The sequence below is a fragment of the Saccostrea echinata genome, unplaced genomic scaffold (assembly GCF_033153115.1).
Source record: "Saccostrea echinata isolate AGI-Se365-2 ecotype Australia unplaced genomic scaffold, CSIRO_AGI_Sech_v1 ptg000032l, whole genome shotgun sequence".
NCBI classification, from domain to species: Eukaryota; Metazoa; Mollusca; class Bivalvia; order Ostreida; family Ostreidae; genus Saccostrea; species Saccostrea echinata.
The window spans coordinates 7,648,716-7,673,570 of NW_026889781.1; the positions used below are offsets into that span (position 1 = coordinate 7,648,716).

The 24,855-nt window shown below is 32.0% G+C and overlaps 1 protein-coding gene across 1 annotated transcript; it reads right to left on the reverse strand.

The window, feature by feature from the left end:
* Positions 1–12,255: 12,255 nt before the first annotated feature.
* On the reverse strand, positions 12,256–23,758 carry LOC133197913 (protein draper-like). Its single transcript, XM_061334089.1, has 10 exons — positions 23,698–23,758; positions 23,255–23,494; positions 18,268–18,522; positions 17,061–17,195; positions 16,495–16,632; positions 16,044–16,184; positions 15,294–15,428; positions 13,766–13,906; positions 13,109–13,127; positions 12,256–12,427 (listed from the first exon to the last, which is right to left on the reverse strand). Exons 1-10 carry the CDS (start codon positions 23,756–23,758, stop codon positions 12,256–12,258), a joined length of 1,437 nt encoding a protein of 478 aa, XP_061190073.1.
* Between the last annotated feature and the right edge of the window lie 1,097 nt (positions 23,759–24,855).

Below are 24,855 nucleotides of genomic sequence, written 5' to 3' on the forward strand. Positions count from 1 at the left end.
AGAAAAACATACGCAATGCAATGCTCAAAACTTATACATATACATGTATATACAATTTGAATTAATCTGTTGTGAAAAGACGATATTGAATAAAATCCCTTTTTTTTGGGTTGTACAGTTTACAAATCATAAAGAACTTATTTATGGAATCTGAGAAAAGTTATCTATTTGCATAACTATAAAACACCATTTTAAAATACAGAGATCACGAATTACAATGCAGAATTTAGAATAAAGAGTAAGAATTAGGATGTCTATAAGGCAGCATTGAAAAGCTTAAGTAACCCAACCCATTTCTTTACGGTATGGATACTAGTACTTATTTATCCATTTTAACCTTTTTTTTTTTTTTTTGAGAGAGAGAGAGAGAGAGATACACGTATTTTCTAAATAAGGCAATGTAGTTTCTCGGACCATAACTTTTTATGCCCCCGTATCGAAGATTCGGTGGTATATAGTTTTTGCCCTGTCCGTCCGTCTGTCTGTCTGTTTGTCTGTTTATCTGTTTGTCTGTAAAAACTTTAACATTGCCCATAACTTTTGATTGGTTGAAGTTATGGCTTTCATATTTCACATGTGTATTCCATGTGACAAGACCTTTCTTTGGGTACCACCATATTTGACCTTTTGACCTTGACCTTGGAGTTTGACCTAGTTTACAAAATTTTACCCAATTTTAACCTTGGCCATAACTTTTGAACAGTTGGAGCTAGGGCTTTCATACTTCACATGTGTAATTCTTTTGTCAAGACCTTCCTTTGGATACCAACAACTTTGACCCTTTGACCGTGACCTTGGAGTTTGACCTACTTTTGGAAAACTTTAACCTTGGCCATAACTTGTGAACCGTTGGTGCTAGGGATTTCATACTTCTGATATGTAATCCTTTTGACAAGACCTTCCTTTGGAAACCAAAAATTGTAATCCATTGACCTTGACCTTGGAGTTTGACTTACTTTTGAAAAACTTAAACCTTGGTCATAACTTTTGAACGATTGGTGCTTCAGCTTTCATATTTCACCAGTATTTTTCTTGTGAGAAGGCCTTTCCTTAGGCACCATTATTTTTTACTATTTGACCTTGACCTTGATGTTTGACTTACTTTTGAAAAACTTTAACCTTTTCCATATCTATTCAATGGTTGCTGATAGTGCTCTCATATTTCACAGGTATATACCCTACTTTGGGTAATAACATTTGATTTGCATTTGAGAAAGCTTAACCTTTGCTATAAGTTGCCATACGGGGGCATCAGTGTTTCACAAACACATCTTGTTTTTTAAGAAATGCGACATGTAGAGTTTACTTGCATTGCATTACCTATTTTTAAACCAATTCATCATCTTCTATGTATTTTTAACTCCTAAAGCAGAAAATTTGAAGAAAAAATCAATCTAATTTACTTTGAATCTTTTGAAACTAATACATTTGAAAACAGTCGTGTTTTGTGGATTGAAAGCCACAAATCAGCAAAAGTTGTCGAAATTACCTCACTCTACCCTATTTTCTTTATGAACAGGTGATAGGAAGGCTGTGGGTTCAAACCTCGGCTGCGACTGACCTAAGTTGATAGGATTTGAAAAAAAGAAGTAGCAACTGTTCCTTCGCCAATCACTTGTTATTTGGAAGTGAAAACTGCCGGTCTTTCGGACAAGACCTCAAAAAGACCAGATGCCCCATCTCATGGCAAGCGTTGGCACGCAAAAGATCCCTTCTTCCTCAATGGCCCTAGCTGAGTAAAGATCTAAATTTTATGTTCTTCACCTGTATATGGTGATGTATCTATATGCTTGAAAGGATGGGTTATACTTGCAAACAAGGTCATTATAATAATCATCGAATTTTCCAAATGCTGATTTAAAACGATGTAGTTGAAATCCATGTTACATCAATGTATTTGTCAGTGGCCTGCACCAGTTAAGAATTGATCGTTCTCATACCATAGAATAAGTTGTAAACTCAAACAATTAGCATCTTCATATTTGTCAAAGCATTTACAACCTTAAATCAAATGCAACTCCAAGAAATATCAAGGCTTTCTCGGAATGTTTTAATAAAAGACGCCAGTCTACGTTAAGAGAGGAAAGAATAAAACACCTTTTTAAAAATCTCTGATTTTTTTTAATATTGGTTAGAGGTACTTTAACCCATAAGGGTGATTTTTTTATATTCATTTAGAGTACAACGTGTCTTCTTTTGAGCAGATTTTTAATATGAAAGAATTCCAAAAATAGATTTGCCGGCTTCATTAATACTTTTACCTTTTAATATAAGTACATTCAAGGTTAAAAAATTCTTCCATGTTTACTATTCTACTTTATTATATTACTATCTAATGCCCTGTTCACACGGAGAGTTTAATTCGAATTAAACGTTACTGCGAATTAAATTTAAACCGCATTCACACGGGGAATTAAATGCGAATTAGTTTAAGTCGAATTAATTTACTGCGCATTAAATAAGCTCCATGTGAAGGCAAAGCGAAGCTAATTCGAATAAAATTTTGACGCATGCATAATGGCAAAATTAAGTCACATGTCGGTGGTCAGATATAGGTACTTCTGCTATTTTTAGTGAAAAACAAAGGAAAATTATGTTTATCACTAAAATGTGTACAAACACTATGACATTATGTCAAATGGATCTGCACTGCAAAAGGTGACGTGACTTGAAAATAATGTCATAATAGCCTTGCTGAAAAGTCTTACTGTAGAAATTTGCATTAGTTTACTTCGCATTAGCTGTCGTGTGAACGCAATTTAATTTGCATTAGTTTAATTCTCATTATTTTACTCCACATTAATTTGCTGCAAATTAAACTCTCCGTGTGAACAGGGTATAAGAATGGTTATCAAATAGTACAACTCTCCACCAGCTCCCACATTTTGTTTGCTGCTGTTTGACAGTTGGCCCCAATCAAGTTGTAGGGTTCCGATATGAGGGCATTCTGCATGAACATGTTTACAGTGTATACACAGGTATAGAGTAGTCTGCCTTTGATATATTTCCAACTGTAAGGAACGTGAAATTATAATGAATAATCAGAAAAGTTTCTGGCTCAGGCTTAAAAAGATATTATAAACCGCCGCTCAATTCTTAAAGCATTGCAGAAATTCATATATCTTTGAGGTTTGAGGGCCTTATCTCAATGAAAGAAAGAGTCTGTTTTATTGTAAATATCATAAATTAATGCACAATTCTATGGCATGTTAATGAAGGTTCCACAAGCTGGACACCTATTAATTTCAATTGTTCTATGTATTGGTGCAACGAGAGAAACCATCCAAAATCAGACCTACTTACCCTTTCTTTGACAGATGTATAATCTAGATCCTAATTTTGGTGGAATTTTTGAGACAAAGGCGAAGTCTTTTTCCCCCTTTTTAATTTCTCACTGTGGTTCTTTGTAATGTCAGTCAGACTCTGTGCTTTGTTCTGTACATAAATCCTATGTTTTGTTAACAGGTTTAACACCTGCATCCTAGCATCCAAAAATGTATAAAACTTGTAACAACTCCACACGGACGTATTGGATCAAAAGCTTTCATTTCACGAATAGCAGCACATATGATTATAATCGTTAAGTTCTGATGTATTTCCATCTGCCTTTTTCTTCAAAATTTTTAGCATGTGTTGCGTGCTTAGGTTTGGAAGCCAGCTTAATTTCGATAATCATTTTCTTTACTTGGCTCTTAAAGAACTATAGCACCCGTGATATATGAAATGTTTTACAGATCTCCTCTAAGCATTCAAGTTGTTCGTACTTTAACTCAGAAGTTAATGTTTGTTTGATAGTTTAGCTTCCCTCTTAATGAGATGCCGCCACTTGCCCGTGTAAGGTTGCAAATTTAAACCAATAATCGGCATTTACGGCCTTTGAGCAATGAAATCTTTTTCTTGCAAACACCTAGACCTCCATCTATATGCTCCCATCCGAAGGACCGGTCCCCACGTTCACAGGTAGATTCGAACGCGCGTCGTAAGGATCAACTCCTTACTCACCGACTCTTGAGCAAACACTCTTACCATTTCGCCATGCGAGCGATTCTCAAAAGTTGTGCATTGCTCTAAATAATACAATTGCTAAGTTTGCTGCTAAAAGCGTAAAATTGATTTTAATGGCGTAATAGAATAATTTAGTGACAAAACGCGAAAAAATTACCCGAAAAGAGGAAGGGTAGGCAGGTCTGCAAATTACTTGCCTACAGATGTTTGAATTCAAACTGATCGGAACTAATTTGTACTTGTAAAAGAGAAGAGAGATTTCAAATTGCAATGTAAAAATTTGTCTTATATTTGTATTTGAAGAATTTACCTTGAACTCATAGAATCAGCATCTGTTAAGACTGTGTCAGATGTATCTCCATAATTCGACCCCTTGTGAATCAACCATCGTTCCCCGGTATTCAAATGAACTACAACGCCGGCATGGATGGTATAATAATCAAACCTTCGCTTCCTCCCCAAAATCGATCCCATGCCTCCGCTAGATGATCCTGAGCTGACGGAACTTCCCGATCCACTCAAGGGTCTGAATGTAAAGTTGTCATAATAACGGTAGTAGTATGTGACAATTTATTTTCATTTTGTCCTTATTTGTCCTTTCCAATGATCACGACGTAAACATTAATAGCGATAGGAAGCTTACCATTCGCCAATCCATTTTACGGCATATAACTAAATTTTTGTGAACATCTTATTTTTGCGATACTAATTTTTGCTATTTAAAAGCAAAACAAAGTTTTCCCGAATTTTTGTTATTGTTCCATATCATCTTAAAAACTAGAATTAGGCGTGAGAATGAAATTAATTTTTCGATCGTGCATTTAAAAAAAAATCATTTTCAATAACTACGAAAATTAAAGTTGTGAATTCCGCCTCAGCTTTCTCTGATATTGAATTGGCGATTGCTAATTTGCCTTCTATTTTGATGTTATGCTATCGGATGATTCTGAATGAAATCACTATGATATAAGAATAGTCACTCCCACATTCAATGTTATTTCTTAAATATTAAGACTTGTCTTCTTCCAAATATGTTACACCTTGTAAGGTAATTGTACTAAAACTATCACTGAAGACGAAACTACATTAATATATCTGTAGAATGAGACTTTAACAAGCATAAAATGATTTTAAACGTATTAAGAAAGAGACTACAAAGAAAAACATAAAATGAGCTCACCTCACATAATACTCTGCCCATGTAACCCTGGTATTGTACAGATCAGTTAAGCACGATTGAGTTTTGCACTGTCTGCACGAGGTTTGTAGAACAAACATCAGTGACGAAACGATGAAAATATAGATTTTTGCCATTCTGTTACACACAAAAAAAAAACTTAAAAATGACAAAAAAGCTTCAATTTCTAGGTGAGCCCAAAATGGTTTTACTTGCGTGAGATTTTTTATGTATAGTTCTTTGATAATAAAAAAAAATGTTCATAGTTTTGTCATGGTGACTTGTAAGTTATAGTTCGTTGGATAATTATTTTAAGGTGTAATTGAAAATTTCAGCGTTTAACAGATAAAATGTCATATTTCATGTACCAAAAAAAATTCAATTTGTAATTTATCACCGGTAATATTAGTTATAAGGAGTTACCTGTTCGTTTCTAATGTGCACCAGTAATAAAATTGCGCAATAAATAAAAGTTCTTAACTTTGTAGGCGACTCCAATACTTAGGGTTATCTCAAAAGTCTTTGACTGGTTCGATAATATTAATATTATGTTACCTGTAAGGACTGTAAAACAAGTTAAGAGATTGTGAAAAGTTTAGCAAGCAAATATATCTATCATATAAAGTTGTTACACCGGTAACCTATACAACAATTGCCAAATTGCGTTAGTATTCTAACATGCACTTAATCTGGTTACCCTACTCATCTAATTCTATGCATGTGCACCTTAGATTCCTTTTAACTGGTCCAATGAATGACCGGAGAATCTTTACACGAGTTTCGAAATTTCATAAGAAAGGATAATTGATGAAGAAAAAAATGAAGCTCAAGCTTAGCCTAAGCTACTCTACAACATTGCTCTTTATTTTTTTTTATTATGTTTGAATCTTTCTTAAATATTTAATCATGGCAGTTTTTATTCTTTTATAAAGTTACAAGAACAAAATATACATATATTTCACTCTAAAGTTGCAAAGCAAACAACCGTAAGTGAAATTGTTAGTGAGACCGCAAATCTAGCAATTTTCCTTAAAATCAGTATTTAATTTTAGTGAGACGTAATTTCAGCGCTTTTAGGGTGAAAAAAGATAACAGTAACCTCTAATGCGAAATAAATCGTCATGGATATCTAATTATAACGATCTTAACACCATCGCTAAATATTTCAAAATTGAATCCTCGATAATTTTTCTGCTAATACGTATGATATTTCTTTTATTTGTATAGATTTTAGGTCAGTAGGAAGGGTAATACTATTTCAGTGATATTTATTTTGTCCTCTGAACTGGACGAAACCTTCAAAACTGAAGAATTAGACACAGTTTTCGAAGTCCATACATACACTAAATTTGATAAATTTTATCAAATTATGTGATTTTCATGTCTCCTTAATCTGTATGACTCAGGCGATATTGGAAATGCATTCAGATCTCGACATACAAACCTTTCAAGAATACATTTTCTGTACAATCGACCTTCTATCCTTATCGAAAAATCCCTGTCCCTATAGTCTAATGGTCTGTTTCTATTAGGGTAAAAAGGAATTCTTACAACCTCAACGAAAATAATTTAAAACAAAGAAAAACTTTTCAATCCATGCCGCCTTGAAAGGGAAAAGCTGTTTTACAATGCAAAATGTAATAACAATGCAATGTGAGGATTACATTTTGCTTTTATACTTTCTGTGTTGGGATCAACGCAGAATGTAATAACTTAGTATGAAAATACAATTAGGAATAATTGTGGGTTTTTTTTTTATTTTTTTATTTTTTTATTTTTTTTTTTTCTATGGATTTAATATTGAAACTTAGATATCATTGGAGATTATTTTAAATCATATTTCTTAGTGATTGAAATATCTATCGGTGTTATTTGGTATTAAGAAAGATATGGAAATTCACATCATTCTGTGTAGAAATTTACACAAATGCCAACTGAAACAATTACATTGATACTAGAGATAAAAATGTAAGCTTTATAAATTCTGAGAAACCATTTCTTGAGGCGAAGCAAGGTAAAAAAGAATAGAGTTATATAACAGAAACACTTTAGTATATAAACTGTGGATAAATTTAAATCTTATTTTATTTGGTCAAATTTTCATAAAGAAAATATCATTGCAATATATTACCACTATACTATGAAGAATGCATTTATTTGTGAAGATACAAAAACAATCACTAAAGCGATCATTACATTCTGCAATATCACAGTGTTAATTTTGAAGCAAACTGTTATATTGAAAATTGTAATAATCCAAAATGTGTGTTTTAAAATTTTGAGTTATTGCATTATGTGTCAACCTCGACACAAAATATAATAACACAAAATTAATATAATAATCCAGAAAATAATATAACATGTTGCGTTATTACATTTTGCGTGAAGGCAAAATGTAATATTGCAAAGTATAATAAATCTGCAAACTAAAATAATTTTAGTTTCTCATAGTTTTGTTGTAACAGTTTGCATTCTTCCACAGCTGTTATAGTGGCTATGGTGTAGTTTGTATCATGAAAACATAAGTAACCGTCATTTCTATGGGTTGCTCTGGATACGTACAAGTAAAATCCTAGAAACCGATTTGTATATGGATAAATGGGACATGCAATAAGAATATTTCTAAATGTATGAATTTTGTGGAGACTGACTAGACAGATTTCACTTTTTATTGAGAAAGAAACCTATTTATCCAAGGATATTTAAACTTAAGAAGGAACAAAAATGTGTTTTTAATTTTTCCCAATGTTTGGAAAACCAAGTACAACTTTATTTGATCTATTAAATAATGTAATAACATAGTACGTATGAGAAAAACCTTTTATCAATGGGTTTATTTTTTTTCTCTTTAGTAAACTCAATTTTTGTAAGAAAATATCATTGATATTGTTTTGAAGCTTAAATCAAAAAAGAAATACAGAGGATATTAAACACCTTGAAATTCGATTTTAACCCCAAAAAATGCGATAAAAAGATTCCCCCTGTCCTAAGTTAAACAAAATTAATAATTACATATTAAGTACGTTTGTTGATTTGCGATAAGTGCATCTTTCTTTTCGGAATCCTTCTGAAACGCACGTTGTTTCACCTCAAGTGCCAGATGGACCACTTTCGTACTATCAAAGAGGTGTTTTTGAGAGGTCAAGATTAAAGTTTAAAATATGTGCTTCAAATAGTTGTTGTTTTACATGTAAATAATATATCTTTCTAAAATTGACAGAAACAATGAATTTTAGAGTAAATTATTTGCGCAAATAGTGAATTGTAGTAAAAGAACATACAGCGCATGGACAACATTAACTCTTTTTTTTTTTAGTTTTCTGATAATGCATCGACATAACTACAAGACAAATTCAGTTCACATTCTATATGAACACGATATTGAGGGTAAAAAACCTTATTGTTGATATAGACTAAGAGTTGAAATGGCATGTCGTTCAGATTTTGTCATAATTTTCCTCTTAATTAAAAATCTTAAATTACAATTCGTGTCATTTCTTTTAAACTTTTAATCCTGATTGCAAGCATTAGATAAAAAAATATCCTTCTTATTCAACATTAATCAGCGCTAAAATTAACAATTAGATAAAAAGAAATGATATTATGAAGTCAGGTCCATACAGTTTACATAAAAACAGGCAGTTACTTGCGTCTTAATCAGGCATGCAAAATCCTGCATTTTATTTCAGCACAAATATTTAATAAAAAGGGCATTTTATCACATCCCCACTTAATATTATCCGTCCTGTAGTAAATTGTTATAGTTCTACGATGTATGTTCAGAATAGATTTCAGGTTAACCCAACTGGTGACAGTGCGAAGATTGTTACGGATATGACACAATGTCCTCCTTTAGCTGAGAGATCCGTCTTCAGTCCATCCACGCCATTACTGGCATGGAATCTGTTGTCAACTAAGATATATTGGTTACTTTGCCATAACGAATTATTTAAGGCAATGTTTTCTGAAATTTAAACAAAATATATCAAAATAATTGAAACAATCATATTTCATTGTTAGTGGTATGTATTTAGAAAATTGATAATGCAATAGAAAATTTGTCAAATTTCTAAATTACATATGCAATTGGAACGAAAATCATCGTTTGGAATGTCAAAATGAAAGCGATGATCTGTACCATAGTTTTGTTACACTAAGCAATGAGAGGTTTATAAATATTCTATAATATCAGATTACATCTGTAGGTTAAGGACGCAATTAAAAAAGGAGCCATTCATTCAATGAGTTTTTAATTTTATTCAAAAATATAACATATTTTCCTTAATGAAATTCCAATTAACTGTAGCTCTTTATGAATTACTTATTGGTTTTCGCTTGCTACTTCATTGTCGAGGCTATAGTATGAATTGAAGCACAATATAAATCATATTCCATTCAAAAATATTTATTTCTTCATATAGAGAAACAATTCTTTCTGTAATATCTACCGCACGTCTGATAAAGGAGCAGAGTTAGAAAAATTAGTGATAGTTCTTTATAACGTAAATGGATCACGTTTTTAATGGGACCAGGATTATGATATCTAATCTTTATTTTTTATTTTTCAAAAAATCCCTGCTTGTATTTCAGTCTTTGAAATCGATAATATTTTAGCAGGGAGAAAGAGTTGACTTCTAAAAGTACTTCACATATAGAGGTGAAAGTTGGTCTACAAAACCAATTACTCAATATATGTTGAATAAAAAGATTACTTCATATTTAGTGATATGGTAAGTTCTGGTTCACATTTACAGCGCAAGTTTAAATAATCCACTGTATATACTCAACAAGAGTGGAGATGCTGTCAATTTCAAACGAACGACGTTCTATAAGAATGCAGCAGAAACAAGGGTATGGATTCAAAAGGAAAAAGTACTCAGATACCCCCAACTTGTCCCAAATGTATATTGGATCCATGTGTCTTATATAATCAATTATTCTAGATGTTTCTAGATCCTCTTCCTAATCAGAAGAATGGAAAACCTCAAAAATGATTCTTCTCACATAATCAAATATCCGATTTGTCTGAGAGAAAAAAAATAAATGTTTCTAAATTAATTTACCTGTATTTTTTTTTTTTTTAATGTCAGAACAAATATATTTTTCGTTCAAAATATCTAATTCGTCTGATATCGATGCATGTGTAATTTGTTCAAACAGATATCTTATTCGTTTAAACAAGGACTAATTATTGATCTTTACTTTTGTAATTAACCTCCCCATCATAATCATTACTTAACAACTTCAATACCTAGTTGCTGATCATTGGTTAAAAAAACATCCTGCAGACATTAAAAATCTACAATACAAATTCGTAGCACTTGTTACCTACAAAACAATGCCAATTGAAAAGATAATTACTATGATATCCTTGTATACACTTAAAGTAGTCGACATACTAATCTAATTACGCACTTCCCAAGCCTTTTCTTCCTTAATTGATTCCCATTAGTCCAGTGAATGAACGCTGATTTTTCATACAAGTGCCCACTTTACATTTAAGTCAATAATTTTACTTAATAGCAACATTGTCCAAAATGTAGGCTTTTCTAACGGCAATAAAAGTTATCATTTGCTGTCTTCTTTTCTCTAATATTTTCTGTCATAAATCTTTCTTTAATATTTGAACATTTTAGTACTACTATTTTAGTAGTATTTCCTTATGAAACTGGACAGCCAAGATATACCGTATATTGGGTTCTGCAACAGTGGGTTTATTTGGCATATTAAAAAAATCCCCAAAAAGAAAGCACCAGCTTTTCCATAAAGTTTACACAGAATTGTTATACAAAGAATGAAAATGAGAATCCTCCAAAACAAAAGGTGCCAATATTTAGATCAATATCTCCAAATATTCTCGACGCCAAAATTACCCTATATACCTTACTTCTTTTGAAAGTTGAAAAAAAAATCGACTTATTTGTCAATAGCTTGCCTAGTTTTAGAAATCGTTCGTAGGCTTAGAGCACGCTCTTGCGTATCGAATCAACTGGGAGACATAAACTCCATATGCAGGTAATAATGGTATATTGCTACATAGAGAAGGAAAGTTGACGATAGAAAAGATGAAGTCATCATGTTAATCATGCAGTTTTGTTGTTAGTTTACCATTAACGTCTTTTTAAGTAAAATATCCAAATATTAAGCAGATGTGTCAGACTTTGTGGTATCTTTTATTTCAAGTTCAAAGAGATATATCGAATCAAATAGGAATGTAAATGAATATTGATAAGCGCCGTAGATATATCTAAATATTTTATTGAAGGCCACAGCAACAGACTTCTTTTCATATAGAAGTTTTTTAATAAAATCTCTCACATAAATAGGGCTAATAGATGGAAGATGTATCTAATCTCTTTCACTAAATTACAAAACAATTTTACATATCTGAATCACTTATAAAAATGTTGATTTTGGGGTCAAAATTGACCTCTACATGTTCCATACATAGTTCATTTGCTTTCACATTATGTATTACTTCCCCGAGCCGATCTCTAGTTTCCATCGTTATTTTCCATCATTTACCTTTCTTTCATATTGAATACTTTTATATTCTTTTTCTTTTAAACACGATTTTAGATTCCTCTTTATAATTGCAAAACTAAAAATCCATACCAATTGTTAAATAATGTTCAAGTGTTACATATCTTTTCCATCCTTTCAGTGTAGCCATATCTTCCACATTACATGTACCACTTGACCATACACATAAGGAAATGCCAAATCAAATATGCAAAGTTCAATTAATTTGTTATTTCTTTAATTCTATATAGATTAGAATAAGATAGAATAATTAACAAAAAGAGCGCTATTACATTCAGTCACAAGATAAAGTGATACACTATACAAGTTAAAATATACACTGTAATGTAATACACATGATCATGCATCGAAGTATTCAGAAATGTTTTTGTATGCCTGCGCATCTCGATTTTTTTCTCTTCTTAACACATTCAATATGGACCAACAGGAGTGTTCATAACGGATTTGGTCAATGTCATGTATGCTGCTATGTAAAACAGCGTAATTCATTAATGAAAGATACATCCTCCATTATCATGTCAATATTTGCACTAGGCTGTTTGCAATGACATCTCGATTTTTTCATCTTTCTCACTAGCACGACTGGTATTGCTACCTAGAGTATCGTATGTCTTGTCTTTCTGGTTTCCGCTATCATCATTTAAAACTTTATCACAGCCTTCCTGTGAATTACTGACCATGGGCTGTTGACTCATTCCTCTTCTGTAATAAAATCAGATATCAATCTTCTTTGCGCTTTTAGTTATAGTGAATAAAAATAGATTTCTCACAAATATGTACATGTATATTTTGAATTCTGAATCTTATCAAATAGAGAATAACTCTGGCTGATGTTAGGTTTGGGGACACATGATGTGATATGGAAATAGGTATGTTTTATCATGTTCATTATATTCTTGGTAATAAAATACAGAACATATCTACTTATTACTGTATTAAGAACAATAATTTGAAATTAAGAAAATATCAACAATAACAAAAATAAAAATAGTATTACAAGTCCTGTTTAATCTACAAGAGATGTGATGTAAATTCGTATTAGAGTTGTAGATTAATATCAGCTCTGTAGGATCCCAATCAGTCCTAGAAACTGATTCGGTTGGATGTCATTGGGTGTCAGGCAAATCGCATTAATATTTTGCATAAAACCTGTATTTATTAAGAAGTGATAAAAAAACACATCATACTCTACTATTTCCATATAAATATATTTCTTTAAAGTATACACCTATCAAATTCTTATAGTTGTACTAGAAATGGAGATAAACGGAAATGTTAGAAAATTATCCCATCATTCATCAACTACCTTTCATAGCAGCGTGAAATCCCAGCTCCTTTTTTTTTCTCAAGAAGTGTACGTCCTTCAGCCTACCGTTTACTTACATAAATTGACTGTACCCCCCTTAAAAAGATAATATATCCAGTCAATAGAAACATGCCCACATTACTTATACAGAACAGAGGTATAAATATATGAGGTGCATCAGACGATGAGGTTGGATTCACTTGTTCGATTTTTCCAGTAATGTTTGTTTCTTCTGTAAACCCAAGGTAAATATATCATTCAAATATATATATACAGTAGAGAAAACTAAATGAAGAGATATATAAAGATTTTGCATTTTTGGACTTACATATCCTTTAAATGTTTAATTTTCTGACAAAAATTCGCTAACTTAAATACAAAAGATTTTGTTATTTTCTATATCTCAAAGACCATCCTGACTGTCTTGACCTTATTGTTATCGGGAATTTATTAAATACTGAAATTTGATATATCAAACATTCAATTTGTCGAAAATTTGTCGAAGATTTACTGTATTCAAACAACTGGAAAGAGTTGAAATTGAAATATTACAACCTGTAGATTTATTAACAAGTTTACGAAGGAACATGTATTTTTTTCAGACTGCATCAATCTGGACATAAAAATGATAATATCCTTTGCAAAAAGTAACACGAATTGACATTGCAACAAATATGGTGAAATATAGATTAAACAGATTAAAGTTGTGACCCAAAAATAAAATGAGATCACACCTTCCAAACAATTCACTCCTTGCCATCCACTTTTACAACCACTTTTACAAGAACCAGTCACGTGATCACAAACTCCCGAATCGTTACAATATGCACTACATTTCTGCTTACAACCAAGACCATACCACCCAACGTCACATTCTGCAAAAAAATGGTCAATTTTTTATATAATTTCTCATGGTCCTTGAAATTAGTCAACATATTGTATTCAGTACTTGAGCAAATTGATTTCATAAATAGATACATATGACCGGTCGACATAGCCTAGTATTAGGGCACTCGCTCATGTTCGGGAGACCCGAGTTCGACTCACGTTCCCGACGCCGCGTCAAATAAAAGATCTGAAACACTGGATAAGATTTTTGCTTCCCAAAACGCCTGGCAATAGAAATAAAAGTCACGGGACCTCCGTATATGACCTTATATTCAATTTTTAATTAAGTTTCCTTTAATATTCTCTACAAATAGGAATGATATATATTTTCTCATGAACTCGCATAGATGAGTATAAATATCTCCTTGCCATAAAAAATATAGTTCAATCATATTTTTAAAGTGATATTTCAATGACATAATTTATGGCTATTCATCACCAATAATTCAAATATAAGAAAGGAATCTATATTGAACTACAACGCCTCATACCTGTGTATTTATTATAAAGCTCGTTAGGGCTTCATGAAATATGCCGGGGTGAATGGCCGTAGTTCATGTTCTAGTGAATTTTCTTAATTTAAACAACATCGTTAAACGCGTTTTATGGTATGGGTTGTCACGATAAAGAAGATAAAGAGTGCCGAGTAAAGGTCTAAATATGAGGCTTTTCTCCTTATCTGATGATGTCTCATGTAAGAGAATATTTTTGCAAGGAACGTTAAACAACAATTAACCAATCATATATGCATGTGCACTTAGTGTAAGCCAGGATTCGTTGTAACCCTCTTTTGTTCAATATAAATATAGTGCATGTTTTAAAGGGTAATTAGTGGAAATTGACACCCCCAGAGAAAAACATAGTGATTGTCACCGGCGTGTCAACTGTTGTCTTCCAAAATACGCTCTATTTTTTTCAGGGGGGGGGGGGACATACCGAATGTTTGATTTATTAAAAAAAAAACAAAACAAAACAAAAAAAAGAAAAGAAAAGTAGGATTTTTTTTTTCTGAAATCTTTCTCGTGAAAGGTTTTTCAAAATATCCACTTCAGTTTTTCTCTGTAGGCCTCCAAAATTATCCACCGACCTTTCAAGTGTTCGTTTAATGTTAAGAAGGTTTTTAATCCAATAATTTCTTTTTTCCGCGTTCGGAAACATTTTTATAATAATCTTACTCAGACTCAAGATTTTATTAACTTCGTGTATTTCGGCTTATTTTCAAACGCATAAGTGACATGTTGAGAAATCACACACTAGCCTAAATTACAGGCATGTAACATTTTCGTTTCGATACCCCTGCCAAGTGTAGTGTTTATGCTGAGGGTAACATTCCAATATGGTCAATGAATCTAAACCATTCGATATTTAAACTACCTTTTGTACACATTTCCCCTTTGTATCCCGCAGCGCATCCATCCTGACAGGCTCCATTTATATGATTGCACACAGCACCCCCTCGACAGTGTCCACACCGTTTGTTACAGTTCGTTCCATTCTTCTCGTTGCAGTCTTTAATAATAACAATCAATGATTATATCCAATTATTACACAAACTTTAATTCAAGAAAAAATTTCAAAAATAAATAAACAAATGTGGAAAATTTACATTTATATAGCTAAAAAGGGGAAAATATTACAAAGGATTTTGTTTTTCTCAAAAATCTGTTAAAAATTAATGCACCAGGCCTTTGAAAAAGAAAAAACAAAAAAGTTGATAATAAATTTCTGAGTTATCTTTCCTGGCATTTGGTCATAAGCATAATTGAGACTATGCTCAATAAATCCAAGTTTATTGATGAACCATGAACGAAACATACTTATATGCTTTGATAATGGAATAAGATTACAAAAGAATATTCAGTCAAAGCCATTTTTGGATGAGAAGGAAACTTTCTTAATAGCGATTGAACCACTGCTCCGTAAACTTTATAATTTTCAAGAAATCTTTTTTATAAATGAAATTTAGGTAAAATAAATATTCCAAAGGGGACAGCCAGTCATACAATCATTGTTAAACGTGAAATTTTATAAAGACCTAGGTGTTTCGTTTACTTTCTTAATTGTATCTCTAAGATGGACACATTTCTCCTAAACATACATTTCTCGTATGCTGTACCTATTTACCTTTGTCACACAGTGGACCTTGCCATCCTGGTTTGCAGCCCCCTTGACATACACCAGATTTTGAGTCACATCTATTGGAGTAGAGGCAATTCGAACTACATTTCCTCTTACAGTTTTTGTCATAGAACCCTATTGGACATACTAAAACGCAGGCAAAAGATTTAGCAGCATGATAGTAACACAATAAAATCGTTGACCATTCATTCATTCTACAAAAAAAATGATCTGAGGGAGTAAATAAAAAATATAAATTATATGTATTTTCTGTCTTTATTCACATACAGTTTACCATTCTACACAAAATAATTCAAGAGATTAATAAATCGTCTTATTTAATACAAGTGAATTATAAGTCAACTTATTTAACGAAAAAAAGGATAAATCTATTTCAAATTTCTTTGTTTTTAACAACACAATGTATGAGCTATACCACAAATAAAAATATATTTACTTTCAGTACACCTGGTACCATGAAAACCTCGTTCACATCCGTTTTGACACTTTCCATTAACATGATGACACTGTTCGAAGTCTACACAGTCTCCACAAAACTCCTCACAGTTCTGTCCAAAACGTCTTTCACTGCATTCTTAAAGGAAATTTCAATAAGAAATAGATTGATTATCTGTCCTCAGTTGTATTGCACTGGTATTTCATTTTTCACAGAAACTGGTAATTGTGTATCATCAGATTACACATTTTTTCTTTAAATTTTGTTAAAAATTAGGCAAATGGACTTACTTTTATCTTATAGATATACAAATATATTAGAGGACAAACGTCCCAACAACATTTATAAATACATATTCAATTTTTTAAGTTAATGGTCTCGATTTCAAAACTCAATTTTTGATCAGATTTTAAGCTGCGATTCCTTTTCCGATTTTAAATATTTTTCTCTAAATGTTCAGCGAGTTTTAGTTAAATGTATATTTCTTTCTTTTAAACTGAAGACTGCAAACGCATATTTTTGTTTTATTTAGACAATAATTGTATAACAAGGTCTTCATATATTACCGTGCTCACAATATTGACCAACATATCCTGGTTTACATCCTAAACACACCCCAGTCTCGATGTTACAGTACTCCTGGCAGTTTGTATGACATCTGAGATCACAATTAGGTCCAAACAATCCTGAAGTAGGACATCCTAAAAAGCAAACATCTTTCATTCATTTCAGAGAGATCAAATACCTATATCCAACAGAACAAGAAAACATTGATGTAACCATCAATTGTCGCCCGGAAAATAAATAAAGTAAACAATGGAAATGAGTCTTGATCATCAAACCGCTTTGATATGTGTGAAAAAGGCATGCGTCTAAATGATGGAGACGATAGTCGAGAATATTTTGAAAACTTATAGTCGGATGAAAATCGAACAAAAACGATACCCTTTTAAACTTTATCAATTCCTCAAGTAAATGTTGGCTGCAAAATATAATTTGAAACCAGGCACATGCATCACCTATTTTCAAAAATGTCTTTCACCTTAAGAATATAAAACACGAGCTGTGTAAAGTACGTTTTTACGTTTTTATGCGATAAGTGAAATTCGATGTTCTAAAAAAAAGGACCTGTCGTTTTTTCCGATAGTAAATGATAAGCAACTTTATATATTAAATATGAAAAACATATATATTTTTACAGATTCACTTTATGGAAGTAAATATATTGTGTATCTCGTAATTTATAAAGGGAAAGAACATTCTGATTAACAATCTTTGTAATGTTTAGAAAACCTTTTTTTAATTAATCTATGTAATTATGCTCAGAAATTTTATTTTTTCTCCTAATTTAGGGAGACTGGAAGGTATGTAAATTCTCAAAACATTTTCTCACAGATTTATCGCAATGATCTTTTCGTTATTTGTGTGATCTCGTGTGAGAGTTCAAGTATTCTACTCTCCCGTTTATTATATTCAATGATAGCACATACATACACCAATTAGGTCACAGTGGAGTATATACTTGTATTCCCTTTTCCTTCTGTATTGTATTTTTGGTTTTATTTATCTAGTTTGTTATGTTAACCAAAATGTAATTATATCTTTTTTCTATCTATTTACTTATTCATTCTTTTTAATTATTTATTATATGAGGTGCTATTTATTTAATTTATTTTTTTTTTCCATTTCCACCTCTGTTTGAAGTCGATCTTTAAATTTCTACTTCAAACGTAAATTATAAGGCGATCGGTGTTAAATTTGGTTCGTACGTACCGTAAACCTCTACTTCGCACAACTCAGTAAATGCATGGCGAGAGTAGTCAGCAGGATACTTCACTCCCTCTAGTCTCTCATTGTAGTAGATGACGTATTGTCCATGTACAGGACAGCTTATGTTTAAGACAGGTGGTATGGTGGCTCTGGTGTATCTTGTGTCATGAAAACAAAGGTAACCGTCGTTTCTATATGTGGTATTGGATACATATAAATAAAATCCAAGAAACCGTCCTGTATAATGATTACTGGGATCTGAAATAAGAATATTTTACGCTGTATGACTAAGTGGGATATTAAACTATAAGAATGAGAAGTCTTCAGTCCAATATAAATCATTTATGATGTCTTCATCTCATACTTTGATGGTCAAAGTAGAAAAACTGAATCAATTTCCACTTAAGATTCTTTAATACAATTCATAACCACAAAAATTTATACGTTACCTCCTTTCTTAATGTATACGTAAATAGAAGTGTAAATCAATATTACTGAAAAAAAAAAAAAAAAAAAAAAAAAACGCGTAAAAAGTAATGTTCAAATAACATAATCTCAGTGTTAAATTTTAAATACTGTAGTAATTGTTACTTAATAAATATATATAAATTGGTCTTAAGGTCACCTGAGTATATTATATTGTTAAGGATCCATAAAATTGCAAATGTAAATAGTTATAAAAAGATTATATGCAAATTAAACTGATAAAGGAAGATAAGTGTTTCAAATCAGAAGAAAACGAGCAAAGAAGTATCTACAAAATATAAATCTGGTATTCTAAAATTCTGAATGCAGATCTACTAGTATTTATGCCAGCATTAACTACACCCAAAACTGTCACTATCAATAGTACGTCAACAAAAAATCAAGCATAGATTCTGCCTATTGGCCTTTCCTGATATATAAGTAACATTAATATTTCTTTTGCTTATTCATTTATTATTTTTAATCGGACAATTAAAACAGACCGTGTATAGTTTATTTTTTGATGCAAGGAATATGTGACATATCAATTATATAATTTACTGTGATTGATTATCATAAGTGAATAATAAAAGGGGAATAACTTCTCTTAAAGAAGAATAAAAATCCTATATGACAAAAAGAACCTTGCCCTAGCACCAAAACCCCTGTTCCAATGGTCTTGAATTTCACAAATCTGATAAAACGCCCTTGCTAATTCTAACTATACACTTCATTAGCCAGCGTGATGCCCAAAAGCAAGGTAGATTTTCAAGGAATAAATATGTTTTCACTATTAGATCAATAAAGTTCCATTTAAATATATAAACCCTGACCCATGGGTCATGAATTTCCTACTCTTGGAGGAAACACCCTTAATTATCACAACTATGCACTTTATTTGTTTAATAAATACCAAAGAGCAGACGACAAGATTTTCCAAGAAAAATGCATTTTTCAATATATGATCAGTAGAGCCCCGCCCTAACTTCAGAACCCCTGCCCATGGGGCAATTAATTTCACAATCTAAGTAGAGGCAACCTTGTTCATCATACATTTGTCTTCTGAATACCCTGGACCAGAGAAGTTTCTATTTAAAAAAAAAAATGCATTTTCGCTTTAATCTATAGAACCCAACAATTACACAATAACCCATTACAAAGGGGCCATGAATTTCAAAATCTTGGAAGAGGCACAATTGCTCATCATAACAGTGCACTTAGTTTGTCCACTACGTATACGGAAGTGAGGAAAGGAGGAGAATTTTTATAGATTTATGCGTTTCATCTTTATGAAGCAGAGAACCCTACCTTAACATCAAAAAACCCCTGACTTTTGGTCCATGAAATTCACAATTATGGTAAACGTTTCACTGAATATTTTTAACATGAGAACAGTTTGATTCCTTTTTAAGAAAAAAGAGAATTTTTAAAGACTGTATTAATTTTAATGGTTTTAGCTTCAACCCTCGAGCCCCAGGAAGGTGGGACCATGAAATTAACTAAATTTAAAAATTTACCTATTAGACACTTTGCCAAAATTGGTTGAAATTGGCGCAGTGGTTCCAGAGAAGAAGCTGAAAATGTTTAGAAGTTACAATACACTTCGACGAACAAAAACTGACAGCAATACGTCACCAAAGTGACTCAGGTGACCTAAAAGTGCATTGGGTTCAGAAAGATACAATACGTGTGTTCAAAATTAAGAGCAGTCACTGGGTATGGGGTGTTGGCGAAATCATGGATAAGCGCTATACATGTTCGTGCCGTATATTCTATTTATAAATGATTTTTTTAGCAGTATTCATGAATGAGCGCATCGTTGTCTGCGTAAATATATATCTATACTACTATACATGTATTAAGATAATAGACTCGAATTTTTGGCCTTTAATACCGATAAATCGGAAGAGTACTGTCTTTTGTTATATATATTTTAAACATAATTGGTACTTGAAAATTACCAATTTGTTTTTATTTTTTCTCAATTAGCCTTTGCTAATTAATAATCAACGAAAATTCCACAAAAAAATCCGGAAATCATCTGGATATTTTGGATTTTACAATCTTGCGCGTGCGCATTACATTCACGGTAAATCACGGTGTTCAAATCAGAGAAGACAAAAGAAGTACTAAGTAGATAATTATATATTTGTTATTTTATAATTTCTCTAATAAGAAATAAGAAAATAAGAAATCATACATATATATAAGAAATCATAAATATATATGAACAGAATATATAGCAAATTTCCAATGAAAATTTACACGTATTTGTATTATCTTTCTGAGTTTATCCTAGATAGAATGTTCTATCGTTAAAATGGTCAATGTCCTACGGACCCGGTTTAACGATAGAATTCGTTCCGTGTATTCGCAATGTTGCAAAATAAACACGGGCGATAACTCGTACTCTATACATTTTCTATGAACAATCCAGAGAGTTCCGAATGTCAACATGGCGTTAAATTTGAAGCGAGGATAAAACGTTGAGAAAATCAGTTGAATTTTCGTATTTATTTGGATTATTTTTTAGGTTAAAAGACATATACCATCTCAAGAAGGTTTGTTATGATTAATTTGGTAGTTATTTTCAGTGCAACTCCTATTGTGTTCTTCAAAATCATTTCGGAGTGGATCCACTCCGATTTGCTACATTGCAAGTATATGGGACGTATTCTAACTGTGGTGAAGGCTTGTCCCGAGACACAGTTAGATTATTCTAACTAAGTTTATCCATACAAATGTGATATTGTGGCCACGTGGGTAATCATTCGCCATCTCGGAGACACATTTATTATATGTTATTTATGTCTCTGGCCATCTCAACGGGGGCAAAAAGCTCATGATCGTAGGAGCAATATTAATGTAACTACCCGATTTTATTTTATCCTTCCTTTCTTTTATGCTTTTTGAGGGGGGGGGGGGTTACAACTCCAGCTAGAATCACATATCTTAGTGAAGTAAGCATTCTTTTTCCGCCAAAAATTACAATAACATTATTTTCATTTCTTAACTTTGAAACAAATCGAAGTAATTAAATAACGTCAATATAACCCATATTTTCAATTTGAAATGTGTCTAAATGATTGCAACTTGAATTTGTTCGCCATGTTTACTATTACCTTCACTGCTGAAATTTATAACTCGGTAAATATGAAACATAAACTAAGGGCAAAGAAATATTTGATTCCATGCAAAAAATTCACATTATATTTCTTAGAAGTGCAGTGAAATCAATAGCATTATTGTAGGTTTATAGCTTTGTTATGTAAATACATGTAATGACCTGTGACCCTGGTCTGTCAACAATACGGTGAATACCCCCTGCAATGCTTGCGCCGTGCATTTCCCACGTAAACCATCAAAGAAAGCATTTTAAATTTATTGTTTATATCTAAATTCACCTCTAAAAATTTCTTTAACTTTCAAAAAAAGTGGGTGAAATATGGAAATTATTGTTATTGATCTTCAGTACGTTATATAGAAGGGACAGCCTGTTCTTCTAAATATGTAAAGGTTGTCATGGTAACTACGCATTATAGGTATCAGCAGTGCTGAACTCTTTGTTGTTGTCATATTTTCAATGAATATCCATAATTTCTTTTATTAAATTTGTTTGGAAAGGTGAAATTTATGTAACCTCCGGCGTGATTCTAACTCATGACTTGATTTATAGCTAACTGATGGTCAAAGCCATTCTGCGCTACGCCGTTACGCAACAATTTTGCAAAAAAAAAAAAAAAAAAAAAACGAAAAAAAAAAAAACGAAAAAAGCAAAACAAAACAAAACATTGTTTTGAAGTTGTTCAATGCTATTTACTAGGGATGGCAATTTGTAACCGGTTAACCGATTACTCGGTCGGAACGATGGCAATCGGTTAGAAAATCTGTAATCGGTTAGTCGGAAAAAAATAACTTGTATATTTTAACGCAAATTTCTTATAATTCATTTTCGGAAAAAGAGAAATCTCTGCATTAACGTTGATAATTCAAGGTTCTCACATTTCCAACTGACTTGGATGTAATTATGGTTCTCTTATATTTTTTCTTGTCTATTGAAACTGAAATAAGATATATACGCATGTAGTTTTCTTATCAAGAATCAAGACAAATAGAATGATTCAACTTCTAGTGACTTTGTTAGTCTTCTTCTTGTTGTGTATATGAATAGAGATACTTAGGGGCGGGGGGGGGGGGGGGCGTATATCAAGAAAATGCATAATTTGATACGGTTAACCGGTTAATCGGTCGGAACATCTTGCGGTTAACCGATTAGCAGTTCTGTATTCGATTGCCATCCCTACTATTTACTATTTATATTTTACATATAGAACACAGTTGCATATTTAAATACGTACAAAAACATTGCTGAAGTGTACTGTATTCGAAAACTTAGAAGCCGTTCCAAATTAAGGACTAATGGGTGTATTAAAGTTGACTGATATAGTTTGTTTCTTCTCTCACCAAGCATGCTAACCCTGTGTTTCCTTTATTACAAATATGGCGAAAAGCTTTTTTCACATACCCCACTTTTCATTTTCCGTCCTGTACTGAATTGTTATATGATGTATACTGAGAATAGATGTCAGGTTAACCCACCAGGTGGCAGTCCTAAGATCGTTACCGGATATAACGCATTGCCCTCCAACAGATGTGAGGTTAGTCTTCAGTCCATCTACAGCATTATTTGCATCGGTTCTGCTGTCCCCTTGATGATATAAGTATTGCTTACTTTGCCATGACGGTTTATGCAAGGCAACGTTTTCTAAAATCCAAAAATGAAAATGTAAGAATAAATCAAGCAAATGTAACATTGTTTTAGAATTCAAAAAAATCAAAACTGATTTTTGATAATCTGATTATTATGGTTAGTTTTAAATTCTCAGAATTTTAAAATTTTAACTCAAATTTGTAGAATGCAACATAAAAGAAATAAAATGCAGAGATTTGTTACATTTTCCAATTTACCATATGCATTTGAAAGGAGACCCAACGCCTGGAGTGTCAGAATCACTGCGATGAGTCGCATCATAGTTTGAAGATTTGTCAAATAATGAAGTTGTAGAGATTTATAGCGGCGGTATAATCTGAGATAACATCTAATGCTTAATGACGCAGTTAAAAAGGACCAATTCATTCAATGATTTATTCCACTCATTCATAAGTACATGTTATACATTTCTTTTTGTTTAATTAAATTCTTATTTATTGGAGTAGTACCAGTTAGTTCCTAGTTTTTATGTTGGTAATTGTTCTATGGTCGTTATAATGACCCTGTTTGCAAATACAACCTGTCATTGGGTCATACGTTGACGATCATTTTCATACTAACTACTAGTGCTTTGTTTTTCTACTAAAGGACAAGATCGGATAAAGCTAGAAATGTGCATTTCTTCAAAATATAACACTGTTTTCGCCCTTGTTACAAAAGAAAATTGATTCCTTAGAGAGATGTCACAGGAAGGTTAAAAAATTTGCAGCACTGTTAAGGCGTACTATGAAGAAAAAACGGAATATAGACGTGCACAAAAAGATACTTTTTTTTAAAATATGAATTTATTTTTGTAAAGCGACTATATATAATATTAATAATAATAATAATAATAATAATAATAATAATAATAATAAAATTTTATATAGCGCCTTATCTTATGTGAACTCTAAAGCGCTTTACATATATATAACAATCTACATAATAAAAGAAAGACTAAAACAATCTTATATCACCTATAAAATAGTAAGACATTCTGAAAATACAATCACGTTGATATTAAAACAAGCCATACGTATATACACTTTCCACTTCAAGTAAAGACTTTTTTTAAAAAGATGAGTCTTAAGTTCCCTTTTAAAAACTTCCAATTTGTGAACTTGTCGAAGTTCTACTGGCAGCTGATTCCAAAGTGTTGGAGCAACTCTGTCGAATCTACGATCATCGTATGTTTTTGATCGGACTCGAGGCAGAACCAACTTGTTTGACGAAACCGAGCGAAGTGACCTGGCGGGTTTGTATTCGCAAACTAGTTCAGAAAGATAAGTCGGTGCCAAACCATGAAGTGCTTTGAAAACATAGACACATAGTTTGTATTGCACTCTATATTTGACAGGAAGCCAATGTAGCTCAAC